General features: G+C 44.3%; 1 protein-coding gene across 2 annotated transcripts; it reads right to left on the bottom strand.

The window, feature by feature from the left end:
- Positions 1-11,716: 11,716 nt before the first annotated feature.
- LOC147985415 (uncharacterized) lies at positions 11,717-16,656 on the bottom strand. 2 transcript variants are annotated; one of them, XM_087539881.1, is made up of 3 exons: positions 16,082-16,656; positions 15,722-15,988; positions 11,717-11,973 (listed from the first exon to the last, which is right to left on the bottom strand). In XM_087539881.1, the coding sequence occupies exons 1-3, from the start codon at positions 16,557-16,559 to the stop codon at positions 11,954-11,956; spliced, it is 765 nt and encodes a 254-aa protein (XP_087396007.1). In that variant the 5' UTR covers positions 16,560-16,656; the 3' UTR covers positions 11,717-11,953. The 2 variants fall into 2 exon arrangements, with proteins under 2 accessions (XP_087396007.1, XP_087396006.1); XM_087539880.1 differs by having other exon boundaries at positions 11,717-11,935.
- Between the last annotated feature and the right edge of the window lie 362 nt (positions 16,657-17,018).

The raw sequence follows: 17,018 nt of genomic DNA, 5'->3' as shown, positions 1-17,018 counted from the left end.
CATGGGGGTCAAGCCAAACTATTCCTTTGCATTTTCGACACGGACATAAAACCTCTGTCAGGTTATTTTCCTTCATGTCCTGCACCGCCGACCGCAACCACCTGTCCACCATCGTTCCACTGACCATCGTGAACTCTGCATGGTAATGATAAACAAATTGATTATAAAAATGCGTGCATTCATCAAAGTCATACAAAAATTCGGCATGACCTTACTTAAAAGTAGGACATATATAGATCTAGAGTTTGCCCGGAATTTGCCGAAACGGAAATAAATCGACATTTCGGCAAAGCATAGGCAACTCAAATGCACAATTTGGCGTCAACTCATGCCACACACACAATTTCCATAAAAATATCACACACACATGCATAAACATATTTCCATTTTGCAAAAGCATGCAATATTAATCACACCTCTATCTCGAGATCGAGCACACAGTGGAGATGATGATGTAGGGAGGTCAAAAGTGCACAAATCTCTTCTTGACAAAGAAAGATCTAGTTAGGGGGCAAATAGGTCACTTAACTAAATGCTGCATCTACCTAGCTAGCTAATTTGGGAGGAGACAACTTCAACTAGTGGAGGGGGAGGAAAAAGAGAAAGGAGATGAATTAATGGAGGTGGTGTAGTTATAGCTAGGAGTAATGAAGAGAGAGAAAGGTAGGTAGAAGAGGGAGAGTAATGGGGGGAGAAGTATTGAGGAAGAAGAAGAGTGAGAGAGGGAGGATGTGGGAGGGTAGGGGAAAGGGAGGAGAGGAGATGGGGAGGGGGAGGTGGAAAAGGTGGTCGGTCCTGCGTCTTAGCAGTAGCGCGGGAGAGAAAGCGCGCTGCTGCTAAGAGCGTAGCAACAACGCGCTTTCCTGTCACGCGCTACTGCTAAACGGGCCAACCCTGTGCACATTTTCAAAATTAGCAGCAGCGAGGTGACAAAAAAGCGCGCTGCTACTATGGCATTAGCAGCAGTGCGCTCCCTGGCGCCGCGCTACTGGTAAACTTATGTCGTTGTGTACTGTCGGTGGATTTTTGTAGCAGCGCGGTTTAAGCGTCACGCGCTACTGCTAAGTTTGCACCAGTAGTGAGCTTTCTGTAGCCGCGCTGCTACTACTTAGCAGCAGCGCCTGTTTTTATGCCGCGCTGCTGCTAAGATTCTGTGTATAAGGTTTTCCCTAGTAGTACGATCGCTTCAAGGCGTCGATACGCAGCACCGCATCCATAAGTCGCTGCACCAAACCGAAATAACTATTCGGAATTGGCTCAGTTGGCCACAGCCGGACCGAGACGTCCTTCATGGCAGAACTGGATATCTTGTGTAGCTCGGCCCACTGGGCCATCTATTCGTTCAGCAACAGCGGGGGCTTTGGCGTGCCGAATTGTGTCCAGAAAAGCTTCTCAGTTGCATACCCTTCTTGCGCTTGGTAAAATTGCGGTGCATCGGAGGCGCTCTTCGGCAAGTTCAAGAATGCGTCTGGACAACTCCACATTTGATTAAGCGGGGCATATTTCAGATCACCGAATTTAGTCTGTAATAAGAAGGGCTTACCGGCCGCTATCTCCCCAGCTTGCCGGATCTCCTCCCGAGCCGCCCTAGACTAGGATCGTGCTTCCCTCGCCTCTTGTAAGGCATTGTCGAGATCGGCCGTTTTGGCTTTGTTATCCCTCTCGAGGAACTCACACCGGACAGTGGCTTCCTTTAGCTCGCGAGCCATGGTGGACAGTGGCTTTTCGAGTAGATGATTTTTCATATAAAAAACTTTTTAATCCGAGTTCGTATGCAATAGTTATGCCCATTTTACAAATTTTAGAGAGATTTTGCAAATAAAGTCGAAATTCATATTTGTAAATTTTCCCAACAACTAGACCACATATCACATAGGAAACTTATTTGCTTTTATTTTTTTGACATTTCCATCATTTTCTTTTATTTTTTTTAAACTGAAAAGGCGGTCCACGTGGGGGGGGGTGCATTCGGTACGTTTTGGGCCAAGTTAGTAATGGTGCACCGTGGGGGTGGTGTGGCGCACCACACCCACGGTGGGCCATTAGTAGTTTTGAAAAAACAATAAAACAAATTCTGATTTTTTTTAAAAAAACTTATTAATGGCGCACCAGTTGACAGTGCGCCATTACTAGTTTTAACTAGTAATGGCGCACTGTCCACTGGTGCGCCATTACTAGTTTTGAAAAAAAAAATTGGAAAAAAAATTTGAAAATAATTTACTAGTGGCGCACCGTGGATGTGGTGCGCCATTACTAGTTTAACTAGTAATGGCGCACAACTCCCACGGTGCGCCATTACTAGTTTTGAAAAAAAATGAAAAAAAAATTGTTACTAATGGCGTACCATGGATGTGGTGCGCCATTAGTATTTGGACACTAACGGCGCACCAACACATGATGCGCCATTAGTATATACTAATGGCGCACCACATGTCTGGTGCGTCATTAGTGTCATTTCCATCTATAGCCCTTTTCCTAGTAGTGTTCCTTCTCCTTCCTTCCCTTTTTCCTATTCCATGTGAGAGGTGGAATCCTACTAGGACTAGGGAGTCCTAGTAGGACTCCACACTTTAGGCGCACCCTATAAGGGCCGGCCTCCTCCTCCCTCCATCCTTTATATACGTGGCTAGGGGGCACTCCATAGACACACAAGTTGATTGTTTTCAGCCGTGTGCGGTGCCCCCCTACACCATAATCCACCTCGGTCATATCGTAGCGGTGCTTAGGCGAAGCCTGTTTCGGTAGCATCATCATCACCGTCATCACACCATCGTGCTGACGAATCTCTCCCTCGACACTCTGCTAGATCGTGAGTTCGAGGGACATCACCGAGCCGAATGTGTGCAGATCACGGAGGTGCCGAACTTTTGATACTAGGATCGGTCGATCGTGAAGACATATGACTACATCAACTGCGTTGTCATAACGCTTCCGCTACAGTCTACGAGGGTACATAGACAACACTCTCCCTTCTTGTTGCTATGCAACACCATTATCTTATGTGTGCGTAGGAAATTTTTGAAATTACTGCGTTTCCCAACATATGGTACGATGTAATGATATCCACCTTGCAGAAGCGTCTTTAATATGCGCTTCTATCCCTGGTGGGACCTTCGAGTTCCTCTCGGATAGGATCGCATATTGGGCGTGACACTAGTATATATCTGATGTAAGTCTTGCGCGTACTTTTGATGAGTAGTCATCATTGCTTTGCTATCTTTTCATTTGACCTGGTTGCTGCAACAGCTAGTAGCACCACGGATGGAGGTTACCCCGACGGTGCCTACTACATGGAGATCGACAACCAGTAGTAGTCCAGAGGTCCCAGACAGGAGGCATTGCCTTTGTATCTAGTGTCGTTATTTTGCTTGGTCTTCTTAAGGCAAAACTTTTCTAACTAAGATGTACTCGGATTATATAATTACTTTCATGACTGATGTATTATGGGTCCTCGTAACCCTGGCTTGTAATGTAAAGTTTTATGTTTATTTTCTGTTATAGAGTTGTGTTGTGATATTAATGTGGAGTCACTGTTCGTGATCGTGCATGATTATAAAGGGGGCGTCACAATACTAGTAGTAGGTTCTCCAGCAGTTCACTCGCACGGCTATTTCTGCTGTGTATATAAGTTACCTAATTTCCTTGGGTTTCAGTCATTTGTATGTGTCCAAATTGACAATGGACAACTCCATCAGGACTAGGCCAGCACTACTCCGCCACAAATGAAGAACCTCCTGTGGTCAACTAATTATATAAGGAAGGAATCACGACAGTGTTTCCTTGGTCGTCATTACGTCTTGCTGGAGTACTGAAGCATAGGGAAGATGTATAAAGGGGCAAGAAGGCAATAATTCTAATACAAATCCAATGGATACTACTTGTAGTAGGTTTTCCGGTAGTTCATGGAATGACCAGTTTGTTTTTGCTTCCGAAATGCATGAATAAAATGCACACATCTCAGGTTTACAATTCCAAAGAGATCTTGTATCCAAACATGTTATGCAAGATCGCAGATTACTTTTAAATTTGATTGATATGCAAGACTCTAATAATTGACTCAACCGGTCAGTGTGGCGGAAACTTCATAAATATTCTGTTCATCCTTACCAGTTATCAAGATACTTCTCTAACACCACCTAGAATAATTTCACTTCAATAGTAACCTCATTCCTAAAAAGTAAATTATAGAACTTAGACAGATTACTCTAGCAATAATGACGTGAGGTGATAATATTGCTAACTGTGGCAATTAATTGCACTCGTAATTTAATCAAATTACAAATCTTATGATTACAACAAAGCTTCAAAATATGTTGTCTCGGAGATTGAACATGCATAATAACTTGATATATGTTATTGGTTTTGACTTAGAAATTCTCTGTGGTACAGCACAACATGTTGCATGCATATGTCACATGAAAAACTATCTTTGACAGATCGAGGATGTAAATACTTGGCATATACACTATGTGTGATGACTTCAATAGCATTAGGGATATAGAACTATGGAGCTAATAATCGTCATTTATGCCCATAATCTACAATGAGCAGGCCAATACCAGCAAGGAACCCTTGTCCCAGTGACCTCAATATTTATCTGTTCCTCGAGTCTATTAAATCTTTGTTTTCTGATATAGTTCGTATATGTGATTTCCTAATCCATCTCTTGCTTGCTAATGGAACCGACGAAACCCCACCAACAGAGAAATGAATCTTCTGTTTCAAGAACAAACGATCTTCTGTTGGTATATTTTACGACTTCCTGTTCTTTTCTAATATGAGGAATAACTCATCCATGTACACATACCACCACACGCATAATAAGACTGACATCTACATTTATCATGATTTGGGTACATATTAACACATTCAAAAAATACCTTCCTACCAAATGCATTCCCATGACTACATAAATTGAGCATTCAGATTCAATCCATGGTGGATGTGTTCACACCCACACACCTCCATACACTCGGCCAACAAGTGTGTGGCAATACTTTCTTTTGTTAGATTATACTAGTTTTCAAGATTGCATACATCGGGCAAGCCTTTTATGATGCCTAGAGAACATAATCCCACCCTCAAAAACAAAAATAATCCCATTACAGAAGATGTGATAATATGGAAACTATCAAATAAATTAGCATAATTCGTAAAAAATCATTTCAAGAATTTAATGGGCACAAAACATTATTACGAAGTCTCTAGGAAGCAATATAGATGATAATTTTACTTAGGGAGCAACAAAAAAATGTGACATACAATATTGTCTACACAACACTGCAATTAGATATATGTTTCTACTTGGTGCATATTACTTGATGAAAAGTATGTGCAAAGGTTTTGACAAAAACAGTATGTGCCAAGGTAATACTCAGAATTATGTTTATATATTATGACTCCTTATTAATATCGATCTATACTTTTGTTATTAGTTAATAACCACACACAACAAATAGAATATTGATAATATAAAGAGCTCTACTTTGTACGAGTTGCCCGTTAACTCAAAAAAAAGCACGCATGCTAAATTGTGTTTTAGAAAAATGCTCACCAGAGTGAGTAATTTTGCTTGACAAGGGATTTTATTGAACATGTGTCAACTTAATCGACAAACAATTGTAGCAGTAGTGACCATTGGATGTCAATAAAACACCCGTCATGCTTCTTCAATCTCTAATCTTCTTACTCCAGCCACCCAAAGTAGTGCCGGCGGGACAGCCTGCACCCGCCTCCCGTGGCCGGCTGTGCTGCCGCGCAGGCCTCACCTTCCCACACTACTCTCACTGCTGGTCAGGCCATCCCTCTACTCGCCCACACCTCCTGTTATTCTCCGGCAAAGGGAGCTTCACATCGCAGTCGAACCATTCAACCCTCGTACTCGCCTCCACATGGGCATCCACTATATTCCCTGGCTCCAGGTCGTTCCCTTCATAGGCCTCACCGTCATCCACCGCTTTGGTGCTCTTGGCGCGGTGTCCGCAACGTGATCAACAAACAACAGCCATCAGAAGTGGACGTGGAGAGGCTGACAGTTTGACCCACAAGGTCCATGGTTGCATGCATGAAAGTGCTTCCTTATTACGCGGAAAAAATGATTCCTCCCACTGAGAGCTGAGACCTACCAGCTACATCTTCGCATGCAAGGAAATTCCTTCTTATTACGCGCAAAGAAATGATTCCTCCCCTAACAGCTAGCACCCATCAGCTATATTTTCGCACGGAAGGAAGTGCATCCTTATTATGCGAAAAATGATTCTTACCATGACAGTTGGGACCCACTAACTATATGGTCGCACGTAATAAAGTGCTTCCTTACTATGTGCAAAAAATGATTCTCCCTAACAATTGGGTCCCACCAGCTATATCTTGGCACGCAACGAAGTGTCTCCTTATTACAAGGAATAAATGCTTCATTTCCTTGACTGCTGGGACTCATTAGCTACATGGCCGCACGCAAGAAAGTGTCTTCTTATTAAGCACAAAAAATTATCCCCCCTTGACAGCTAGGGGCCTAGGATCCAAGTCGAAGCGTACATAGCGTTATGACTGGTCGCAAATATGTACATACATATTGGTCGGTCTCTCTGCAATGAAGAAGCATGGCCAAATAAGGAGCAACACATGTAGTAGTAGAGTCATCGACATAGCAGTTCAGACTATCCCTTCTAAATCATGTACATGTATATACAACCATGTTGCAAAAAGTACGGCCACATATGTACATAGAGGCGGGGTCTCGAACGCGTACTCATGCATATGGCCGGGATCATGTACATGGAGAGGCAACGTGGCAGAGGCAACGGACGGCTGCACTAGATGGTGGGGATACGCAACAACGACGTCATTCTAATCGGCGACCAATCGGCTGGGTCGGAATGGAGGAAACATCATCGTGTTCCTCGGAGCCAACCAATTGGGTCAGAATGCGTCCTGTTCATCGGAAGCCAACCGGCTTGGACGGAACAGGCGAAACGAGGTCATGTTCATTGACCCTCCCCCCTCCCCACCGGCTGGGGGTGTGACATACCGCAAAATGGACAAAACGGAGTCATGTTCAACCGCCCACGGTTGAAACGGGGTCCAGCTCATCGGGAGGGGTGTGCCGGATCGCAAAACTGAGTTTTGTTCAACCGCCTACGGTCGAAATAGGGTCCTGTTCATTGGGAGGGGGTGTGGCATACCATAAAATAGACTCCATGGGCTACTGTTCATCTACCATCAACTTCCTTCAGCCTCTACGGGCTACTCTTCATCCGTCAACTGCCTACGGCCTTCACGGGGCCCTGTTCATCCACCCCCATTCGGCTGGAGTGTGGCTTATTGCGGCTCGACCTCCTTTGGGTCTTGTTCATCCACCCCCATTCGGCTGGAGTTTGGCTTATTGCGGCAGGACCTCCTTTGGGTCTTGTTCATCCAGCGCCAACCACCTACTATTGTGGGGTCCTATTCATCCAACCCTAATTGGTTGTGATGGGGCATATGCATGCGCGGAAGCAATGGGAACTTTTCAATTAAGGACGGCTCAGAAATTAGATTCTGGGAGGACAGATAGCTAGGGAATGCCACACTCCGGGAACAATATCCGGCTCTATACAACATTGTGCGCCACAAGGGTGATACTATCGCCACGGTAATGGAATCATTTCCGCCAAATGTGACGTTCAGAAGAGATTTAATTGGACCTAGACTCCAATCGTGGAACATCCTACTCCAGCGGTTGTCCACGGTGCACCTGTCACATGGGTATGATGTATTTCGGTGGAACCTTCATGGGAATGGAAAATTCTCAGTGGATTCCATGGATAGAGCGCTAATCCACTCTGATGTGCCAGTTGATAATAAAGATAACCTTAAGATCTAGAAGATGAAGATACCTCTTAAGAATAAATTTTTTGCATGGTATCTTCGTCGCGGAGTCATTCTTACTAAAGATAACCTTATTAAGAGGAATTAGCATGGAAGTCCGCAATGTGTCTTTTGTCACCATGATGAGACAATAAAACATTTATTCTTCCAATGCAAATTGGCTCGTTCTATATGGTCAGTCATCCAAATAGCTTCTGGCTTGTATCCTCCTTGTAGTGTTGCTAATGTATTTGGTAACTGGTTACACGGGATTGATCACATGTTTAGAACTTTTCTCAGGGTGGGAGCGCTTGCAGTTATTTGGTCGCTTTGGCTATGTAGAAATGATAAGGTTTTTAACGATAAAAGTACTTCCCTGATGCAGGTTCTCTATGTACCGGGACTCTTCGTCTATGGTCCTCTCTACAACGCGTGGAGAATCGAGACCTGTTTACGGAGGTGTGTACACGATTGGAGGCTACGGCGAGGGAACTTTTACCCAGCATGGGTGGCAACATGATCTTAGGATTGACCCCCCTCCGCTTTAGGCGTTATACAGACTCTTCATGTTTTTATATTTCGCCCTTTTATCTTTCATTTGTGTGAGAAGACATTTTTTGGCTGTGTGCATCTTAGTAATGCAGAGGCCGGGTGTAATGCTTAAATCTTTTAAGTAATAAAGCGCCCCTTTTTGAAAAAGATCACAACCAAAAGCATAACAATCCATCCTGCAGTCTACAATTACACCACAGCCGAATGCACTAAATATAACATTGGGTTTCGGTGAATGTACTCCACCCAACAAGAGTACTAATTCAGCAGATATATACTAAAATGTCTAAATATCAGCAAAATTCTAGCAATAGATCCTTTTAGCTCGACAAACATGCCTCTGGGAACTGATGCAAATCCTTATACCAATGGCGACCTAAAAATAATAATAAGTCAATTATCTTACAAGAATTGATGTTCCAGAAATGTATTTTGCAAGCAAGAACAGTTCTGAATTACAATCCAACAAATATTTCCTGTGAAAAATGTATGGACACGGCCACTACATGCACATGACAAACATGTTCCAAGAAAAACAATTAACTCTCCACATGCCCCATGATAGCATGCACATACCCAATCAGACCCGTCACCAAAACTTCGTCTTGCACAAATACACAAGACAGCAAGCAACACACACGCACACTGAAGCCAATTTGTTTCCCAGGCTACACAACACTCCAGAGTCCTAAAATGTCTGTAAATCCCGTGGGGGAGGTTTGGTGTTGCCGCCCAACCTGGAAGTCACGCTCACGGAGTTTGTTGCCATGACATTTCTTCAGGCATGTGAGTTCGCGGACATAAACTTCTCATGCTTATGCAGATCCTAGTGGTGAAGCTCCGGTGCAGACGGATGCTGGACCTCGCAGCGTGGCTTTGAGGGGACTGATCCTTTCTATGGGGGCAAAGGTGCAGGATTTCGGGCGGCGGCCCCGGAGAAGTGGTGGGTGGATCCACGTGACGCGGCCCCGAACATAGTTACTAAAATAGATGGACTGCAAACCCAAACTACCGCTAGAAACAATGACTGACATAGTGCGCCTTCATTAGATATCCAATAAATGTCATGTTAATCCTAACCAGTTGTGAAGATACTTCTCTAACACCACCTAGAATAATTTCACTTCAATAGCAACCTAACTCCTACAACGTGAACTTTAGAACTTACACATATTACTCTAGCAATACCAACCTGAGATGACAATATTGCTAATTGTGATAACGGAACACTGGGTGGCAATTAATTACACTATTAATTTATTAAAATTACATAATATATTGATTACAACAAAGCTTTAACATATGTTGTCTCGGAGATTGAACATGCATAATATCTAGGTATATGTTATAGGTTTTGACTTAGAAATTCTAGATGTGGTACAACACAACATGTTGCATATGTTATGTGGGAAACTATCTTTGATAGATCAAGGGTGATTGCTTCAATAGCATAAGGGATATAGAACTATTGAGCTAATAATCATCATTTATGCCAATAGTGTATAATGAGCTCCACGGCAATAACAATGAGGAACCCTTCTCCCAGTGACCACAATATTTATCTGTTCCTTGAGTTGATTAGATCTTTTTTTATCTCTGATATATATCGTAGATGTGATTTCCTAATCCATCTCTTGCTTACATATAATGCAACCAACAAAACCCGGCCAAAGAGAGATGACTATTCTGTTACGGGAAGGAATGATCATTTGTCGGTATATTTTATGACTGCTTCCTGTGCTTTTCTAATACAAGGAATAACTCATCCACGTACACATATCACCACACGCATAATAAGACTGAGCATACTTTTGTAGGACATCTACATTTTTCATGAGTTGGGTATTTATTAACACATCTCAAAAATTACCTTCCTATCAAATACATTCCCATGCGTGCATAAATTGAGCATTCAGATTCAATCCATGGTGGATGTATTTTCACCCGCACACCTCTATACACTCCGCCAACAAGTGTGCGACAATACTATTTTTTTCCTCAAAATATATAAGTTTTCAAGATCGCATACATCAGATAAGGCTTTTATGATTCGAAGAACAGTTAATACTGATGCTTTATCTCCTTATTAATATCAAACAGTATATGTTATAACATATAAAGGTTTTCGCAAAAAAAATCTGCAAAGGTAATACTCAAAATCATGTTTATATGTTATATATCCTTATTAATTTCAATCTACTGCTGGCTCTGATCTTGGAGAGTGGAGGAGTCGAGCAAGGCTAAGGATGCAAGGTGCTAAAGAAAAAACTGTGAACTCTGTAGTTACGTTGGTCGTTTGGAGAGAACGGAACAGTAGAGTTTTTGATAAACACACACACACACACTCCGATTCAGCGGCTTCTGGACAAGATCAAAACGGAGGCTAAAATATGGGACACTGCAAGCAAAAATGGGATGGCTCTGCTGATATAACGGAGTTTAATTGGTTTGTTTTTGTTCCTAGAGTTTCCTCTCCTTTTCTCTCTCCTTTTTTGGCTTGTGCTGTATTTGTACATGTGCCGGATTCTGCCGGCTGTACCCCTCTTTCTATCTATATATTTACATGCAGTCCTCATTCATGGTTCGAAAAAAAATGATCTATCATGTTGTTATAAATTTACAACCACACACAACAAATGCAATTCTCATAATATAAAAATCTCTAGTTGTATGAGTTTCCCGTCAACTTCCTAAAAGTATGCATGATATATCGTGTTTAAAGAAATGTTTACTGAAGTGAGTAATTCTGCTTTAAAAAGATTTTTATTGAGTATCACTCTCGTGTGTGAGGGCTGTTTTTTCCTGCTCACACAAGTTACCTAACTTTCTTGAGTTTCGGCCATTTATATAGATCGATGTGATTTCTTAATCCATCTCTTGCTTACATATAAACCGGCTAACAGAGAAATAAGTACTGTTTCAGGAACGTACGGTCTTCTGTAGGTATATTTTATGGCTTTCCGTGCTTTTCTAATACAAGGAATTATGTGACCCCTGTAAACTCTTTTTTAAAATATATTCAGGTGAGGAGCCCCCCCCCCCCCCCCCCCCTTGGTTGACCATTTGAAAAAAAACGAGGAATAACTCATCCAGGTACCCATACCCCCACACACATAATAAGACTGAGCAGACTTTTGTACGGACATCTACATTTCTCATGAGTTGGGTATATATTAACTCATCGCAAAAATTACCTTCCTACCAAATAGATTCCCTTGCGTGCATAAATGGAGAATTCAGATTCTTTTAGAGAAAAGGCATATGACCGACTTTATAGATAAAGCCATACGGAAGAGTAGCAACAAACAACATAGACCACGCAAGCCAACCATAGTCAACGAGCCATCCAACACAGGGCAAGAGAACAAGAGAACATCAGTACAGTACAGCGGCACGCAGGCCCGATTAATACAAATGGAGCACGCAGGCCATCACTTACGCACTCAGAAGCCCCAGCAGCTATGACGAAGCGCCAACGGATGGAGATGACATCAAGTTTGCAGACGCCCGCACTTTGTTGATCGGCACCTCCATACTGTCACAGTCCACCAATTTAATCAATAATTTCCACTACTGCAGGAAAATACACATTTAAAACAGGACATCAGCAGGCTTATTAGGAAAAACACCCTCAATAGTGAATTTTTTTCTAGTAGTCCATAGCGCCCAGCAAAGAGCACCCAGCCCAATCCAAAACAGCCTCCTAGATTGGTCCTGTAAATTGGCCGTCAACAAACGAACGTCCGAGAAGGAACCAGGGGCCCAAGAGGTGTTCAACCAAGAACGAACACACCCCCAAACCAGCTTGGCCAAAACACAGTGGAAGTGGAAGAAAATGTGATTAGTGTCTTCTATGGTAGAACATAAAGCACAAAAGGAAGAACCAGGAACGTTCTGCTTCTGAATCTGATCAGCAGAAGGCAGTCGGGCCCTAAAGGCTTGCCAGAGAAAGACTTTGATCTTCGGGGGGATCCTGGCCGCCCAGAATTTCTTAAACTTGGTGGAAGGATTTTCATAAATAAGCCTAGCATACAACGATTTGACCGAAAACTTCCCAAACGCAGTGTGAGGCCAGGAAACGGAGTCCACCTCCTCCGAGAGAACAAGGAACAGAGCAGCAAGGCGGTGCCAATACCCCAACTCTTCAAGATAAAGGGATCTTCGCAAACCCAAGTCCCAGTTATTACGAGAGAGCTCAGAGATTGAGATCTCCGGAATAGAACAATAAGAAAACAGAACCAGAAAGGAGGTCGCAAGGGGGGTGTCTCCAGACCACCAATCCAACCAAAAGTGAGTAGAGGCACCGTTCTTGAGCACGAATTTAACATGTTGGCGAAACACATCCCTAACCTTGACTAGAGCTTTCCAAAATTGCGAGCCATCTGACGCCGAGGCGAACATGGGGCTACCAGCTAGGAATATCTAGCTTTGAGAATATCGGACCAAAGAGTGCCGGGAGTCACGGTCATAATCCTCCACCACCATTTGATGATGAGGCAACCGTTCATCACCTGGGTGTTCAAAATCCCAAGCCCCCCAAGGCTTCTTGTTCTGTAAACGATATCCCACTTAACAAAATCTGTATTTTCGTTTATTATCCGTAGAGTTCCAGAAAAAGGCCCTTCTATGTTTGTCCAGGCCCGCATGAGTGCCTTTAGAAAGTTAAAAAAGAGCCCATAGTGAACATAGGGAGGGAGGAAAGGCAGGCATTAATAAGAGAAACTTTGCCAGCAAAGGTGTTATATCTACCACACCACGGTAGAACTCTATTTCCTACCTTAGAAACCAAAGGTTTGACCTCCTTGGCACATAGACGGAAAGGAGAGATAGAGAGCCCCAAGTATTTGAAGGGAAAAGCCCCCAGAGAACAGTTAAGAAGTTGGGAAACCCGCAACGCTTCGGCCTCGTCAACTCCCGTAACAATTACCTTGCTCTTAGAAAAGTTGATTTTGAGCCCTGACAAGGCTTCGAAGAAGAGCAGGATAAACTTAAGGTTAGCAATACAGGAGTTGTTCAACTCCACTAGAATAATCATGTCATCCTCATATTGGAGGTGAGAGATACCGCGGGGAAGGAGGTGGGAAATGACAGGGGAGATGTTTCTGGATGAGGCCGGTCGGTCGAGCATACACGATATTGCATCTGCAACAAAGTTAAACAGAATAGGCGAAGCCGGATCGCCTTGCCAAAGGCCACGACCATTGGCGAAGAATTTTCTAACCGAGCCATTGATAGCCACCGCTGCATGACCACCAGAGACAACTGCATCAATCGATGGACAATACCGGAGTCAAATCCCTTAGCAAAAAGGACGTGACGGAGAAAACCCCAGCAAACTGAGTCATAGGCTTTCTCAAAGTCAAGCTTGAGAATAAATCGCTCTGGTACCTCTCATCCTAGGGTCATGGACAATCTCATGCAGAAAAAAGGACACCATCGAAAATAAATCTACCTTTTATGAAAGCGGATTGGGAAGGGTTAACAATACGATGGGCCACAGGCGACAGCCTCGTCGCCAGCCCTTTAGCAGGGAACTTGGCGAAGTTGTTAATCAGGGAAATGGGCCGAAACTGAGAAATAGACTCAGCACCCTTAACTTTGGGAATAAGGGAAAGGATGGCATAATTAAGGTGTGAAATGTCCATAGTACCAAGATAAAAAAACCTTGAATAATAACACAAACCAACGGACGTGACGGAGAAAATTCCAAGGCCGAGTTCACATTAGTTGAATTGATGGCCATCTCAATCTCTTCAACTGAGAGGGGAATCGAAAGAGCCACGTTCTCTTCGTCCAAAACCCGCCTATCCTGGGCCCAAAGATTGGGGGAGAAAATGAAACCCGAGGCCGGCCTGGCCGCTAGCAGATCAGAAAATAAATTGAGGATGTGATCCATAATCAGGCGAGGGTCAACAACCCTAACAAACCAAACTATCAATAGAACATCTACGACGATGGCCATTGGCAATAGCAAAAAATACGCAGTTGGGGAATCCCCTTTCAGAGTCCAACTAATGGTGCCACGTTGCTTCCAATAGACCTCAGCATGCTTGTGTAGTTGCATGAGAGAGTCCTCAAGCTCATAACGATATTGCCAGCCAGCAGCCGAGAGCCCGGACGAATCGGCCTCTACATCTAAGGACGAGACCTGCCTCAACAGGTCACGCTTGCGTTTGAGAGCATCAGTCACGCGGTTACGGCCCCAGCCTTTGAGGAATTTCCGAAGTTGGTAAGAGCAGAAGTGTTAGTCGTCCATTGGGCCAAAAGACCTCGAATTAAGGAGAGAGGAGATCTTCGCCGAGACCATATCAAAAAAACCATCAACCAAAAGCCGAGAAGCGTTGAACTGGAATCTAGAAGAAATAACCGTGAAGGATACGCCCAAACCCAAGATGAGGGGGGGAGTGGTCTGACTCAACATGGGGCATGGCAGAGAGAGAATCTAGAGGAAAAAGCATGTCCCAAGACGAAGTAGCAAAAACATGATCCAACACCGAGCGGATCGGGTTGGCCTCATGGTGGATGTATTCACATCTGCACACCTCCATACACTCCACCAACTAGTGTGAAACAATTTTGTTTTCAAAATATATTATAGCTCCCAAGATTGCATTCATACGGCAAGGCTTTTATGATACCAAGAACATAATCCCACCCTCAAAATAGAAAATAATCCCACTACAGAACATGTGACAATATGGAAACCATCAAATAAATTAGCCTAATATGTCTAACAAAATCATTTTCAGAATTTAACTAATGCAAAGTTTCTAGGAAACAACATTGATGATAATTCTACTTAGTGCAGATTACTTGATAAAAGGTATGTGCAAAGGTTTTCACAAAAAAAGTATGTGTGAACGTAATACTCAGAATCATGTTTGTATATTATATCTCTTTATTAATATCAATCTATCATTTTGTTCTTAATTAACAACCACAAACAACAAATGTACTTCTCATAATATAAAATAAAATAAAAACTCTAGTTTGTACGAGCTGCCCATTAACTTATTAAAGGGCTCCCCGGGAAGCTCCTTGATAATTTTTGTTCTTAATTAAAAAAGCTTAATTATCGGTCTCCCCGGAAGTTCGATAATTTTTGTTCTTAATTAAAAATGCTTAATTATCGGGCTCTCTGGGCAGCTCGTTAACTGGCAGCTTTTTTAATTAAAAATAAAAATTCTCTTTCCTTTGGTGTTTCCAGCTTAATTATCTCCCGGTATGCTCCTAGTAGTGAAGAACAAAGGAGGAGTATATATATGTAACTGTGAGCATTTGCATAATTACGAATATTTAACCACTGTATTCTAGAGTGTACCTCCTGTGCAGTTTCTAGCTCCACCTTCTTGTGAAGTCCCTTCACCATGGATGTTGACGTCCTTCCTAGTTATCCTCTCAGGAAGAACAACATTATTTCTTGTATCACCATCACTATCGTTAGCGACCATCTCAGAAGCACTAGCGAGCAGATACAATGCTGTGACGTCTACTTCGTCCGGTTCCAAACTTCCTTCACTGCTTTCGTCTTCCGAACTAGTTTCAACTTGGAGATGGCCGTCGTCAGCCACCGGAGAAGGAGGTGGCGCTGTAAACAGGCGCCTGTTAGGCACCGGAGGAGAGGGTGCAATCAGCCATCACCTGTTGCCTTGTGAGGACGAAGAATCCTGCGCGGACTCACCTGCAGAGCTTCGTCCGCGTCCGCGTCCACGACCACGACGAGGACCACGGCCGCGACCGCGGCTGCCTCCTGTGGCCACTTTCGTCTTGTGGCTAGTCCTCCAGATCTTGGCCGGTGGTGCTGCGACGACAGTTTCACCGTCGCTAACATGGATTCCTTCCACCAAATCGGATTTCCTCTTGTTGATCGGAACCTCCTCCTCCATGCATCCATCCGATGCCGACTGCAGCGCGACAACTTCGGCGAGTTCCGTGATTGTCCGGCGTGCAGAACCCTCTGCATCGTCGACGTCCTTCGGCCTCAGGCGGCCGAGCGAGGTACCTTCAGGCTCGACCCGGTCGGCAGCGGCCTTCTCCTCGCGCGCGGCCGCGTCGAAGCCGGCCTCGCAGCGCCCGATACGGGGAAGGCGCACGAGATCCGCGGCGTCGCCGCTTCCCAGCTGGGTGTTGCGGCAGGCGTCACCGGCGTTGGAGGGCATATTTTCGGCGGCGCAGTTTTGGGCCTTTTGGCAAGGCGAAACCCTAGACGATGGAGACGAGTGTGGGGCGTCCGTCGGCTGCAGTACTGCAGTGTGTTAAAACTTAGACAGACGAGAGTGTGGGATGGGATGTGAGTCAGCGCGTGCGGATTTTGTGTGCCTGCGCGTGTTCAGGCGACCGCGATTGGTTCTCGCGATCAGGACTCAGGGCATCTCCAGCCGCACCCCTAGAAAGATTTTCCAAGCATTTTTTTTTGCGCCGGCGTTGAAAAAACAGCCCAATCACGTTTCAGGAGTCCGATTTTCATCGGTCTGGGCCGAAATCAGCGCCGGCGGACTTAGGCCGAACCCGGCGCTGGGGCGCCCGGGGGTGCCGGGGCAAACTGTTTTGGCGCGAAAAAGCCACGGCCCAGCCGCGTCAGGGACACGGCGGCTCGTCTTTCCCCCAACTGCCTCGGT

Source organism: Triticum urartu, chromosome 2A (genome assembly GCF_056163025.1).
Source record: "Triticum urartu cultivar PI428250 chromosome 2A, HENAU_Tu73, whole genome shotgun sequence".
Taxonomy (NCBI): Eukaryota; Viridiplantae; Streptophyta; class Magnoliopsida; order Poales; family Poaceae; genus Triticum; species Triticum urartu.
Note: the sequence above shows the minus strand (reverse complement) of the source record. Positions and strands in the feature narration are given on the sequence as shown.

Bases quoted from the DNA above. Each gene is read 5' to 3' on its own strand.
- LOC147985415 (XM_087539880.1), bottom strand. From the start codon at position 16,559: ATGCCCTCCAACGCCGGTGACGCCTGCCGCAACACCCAGCTGGGAAGC. The intron at 15,989-16,081 runs GTGAGTCCGCGC...GCCTGTTTACAG, and splicing joins ACGCGGACGAAGCTCTGCAG to CGCCACCTCCTTCTCCGGTG. The intron at 11,936-15,721 runs GTACACTCTAGA...GGACTGTGACAG, and splicing joins AGCTAGAAACTGCACAGGAG to TATGGAGGTGCCGATCAACA.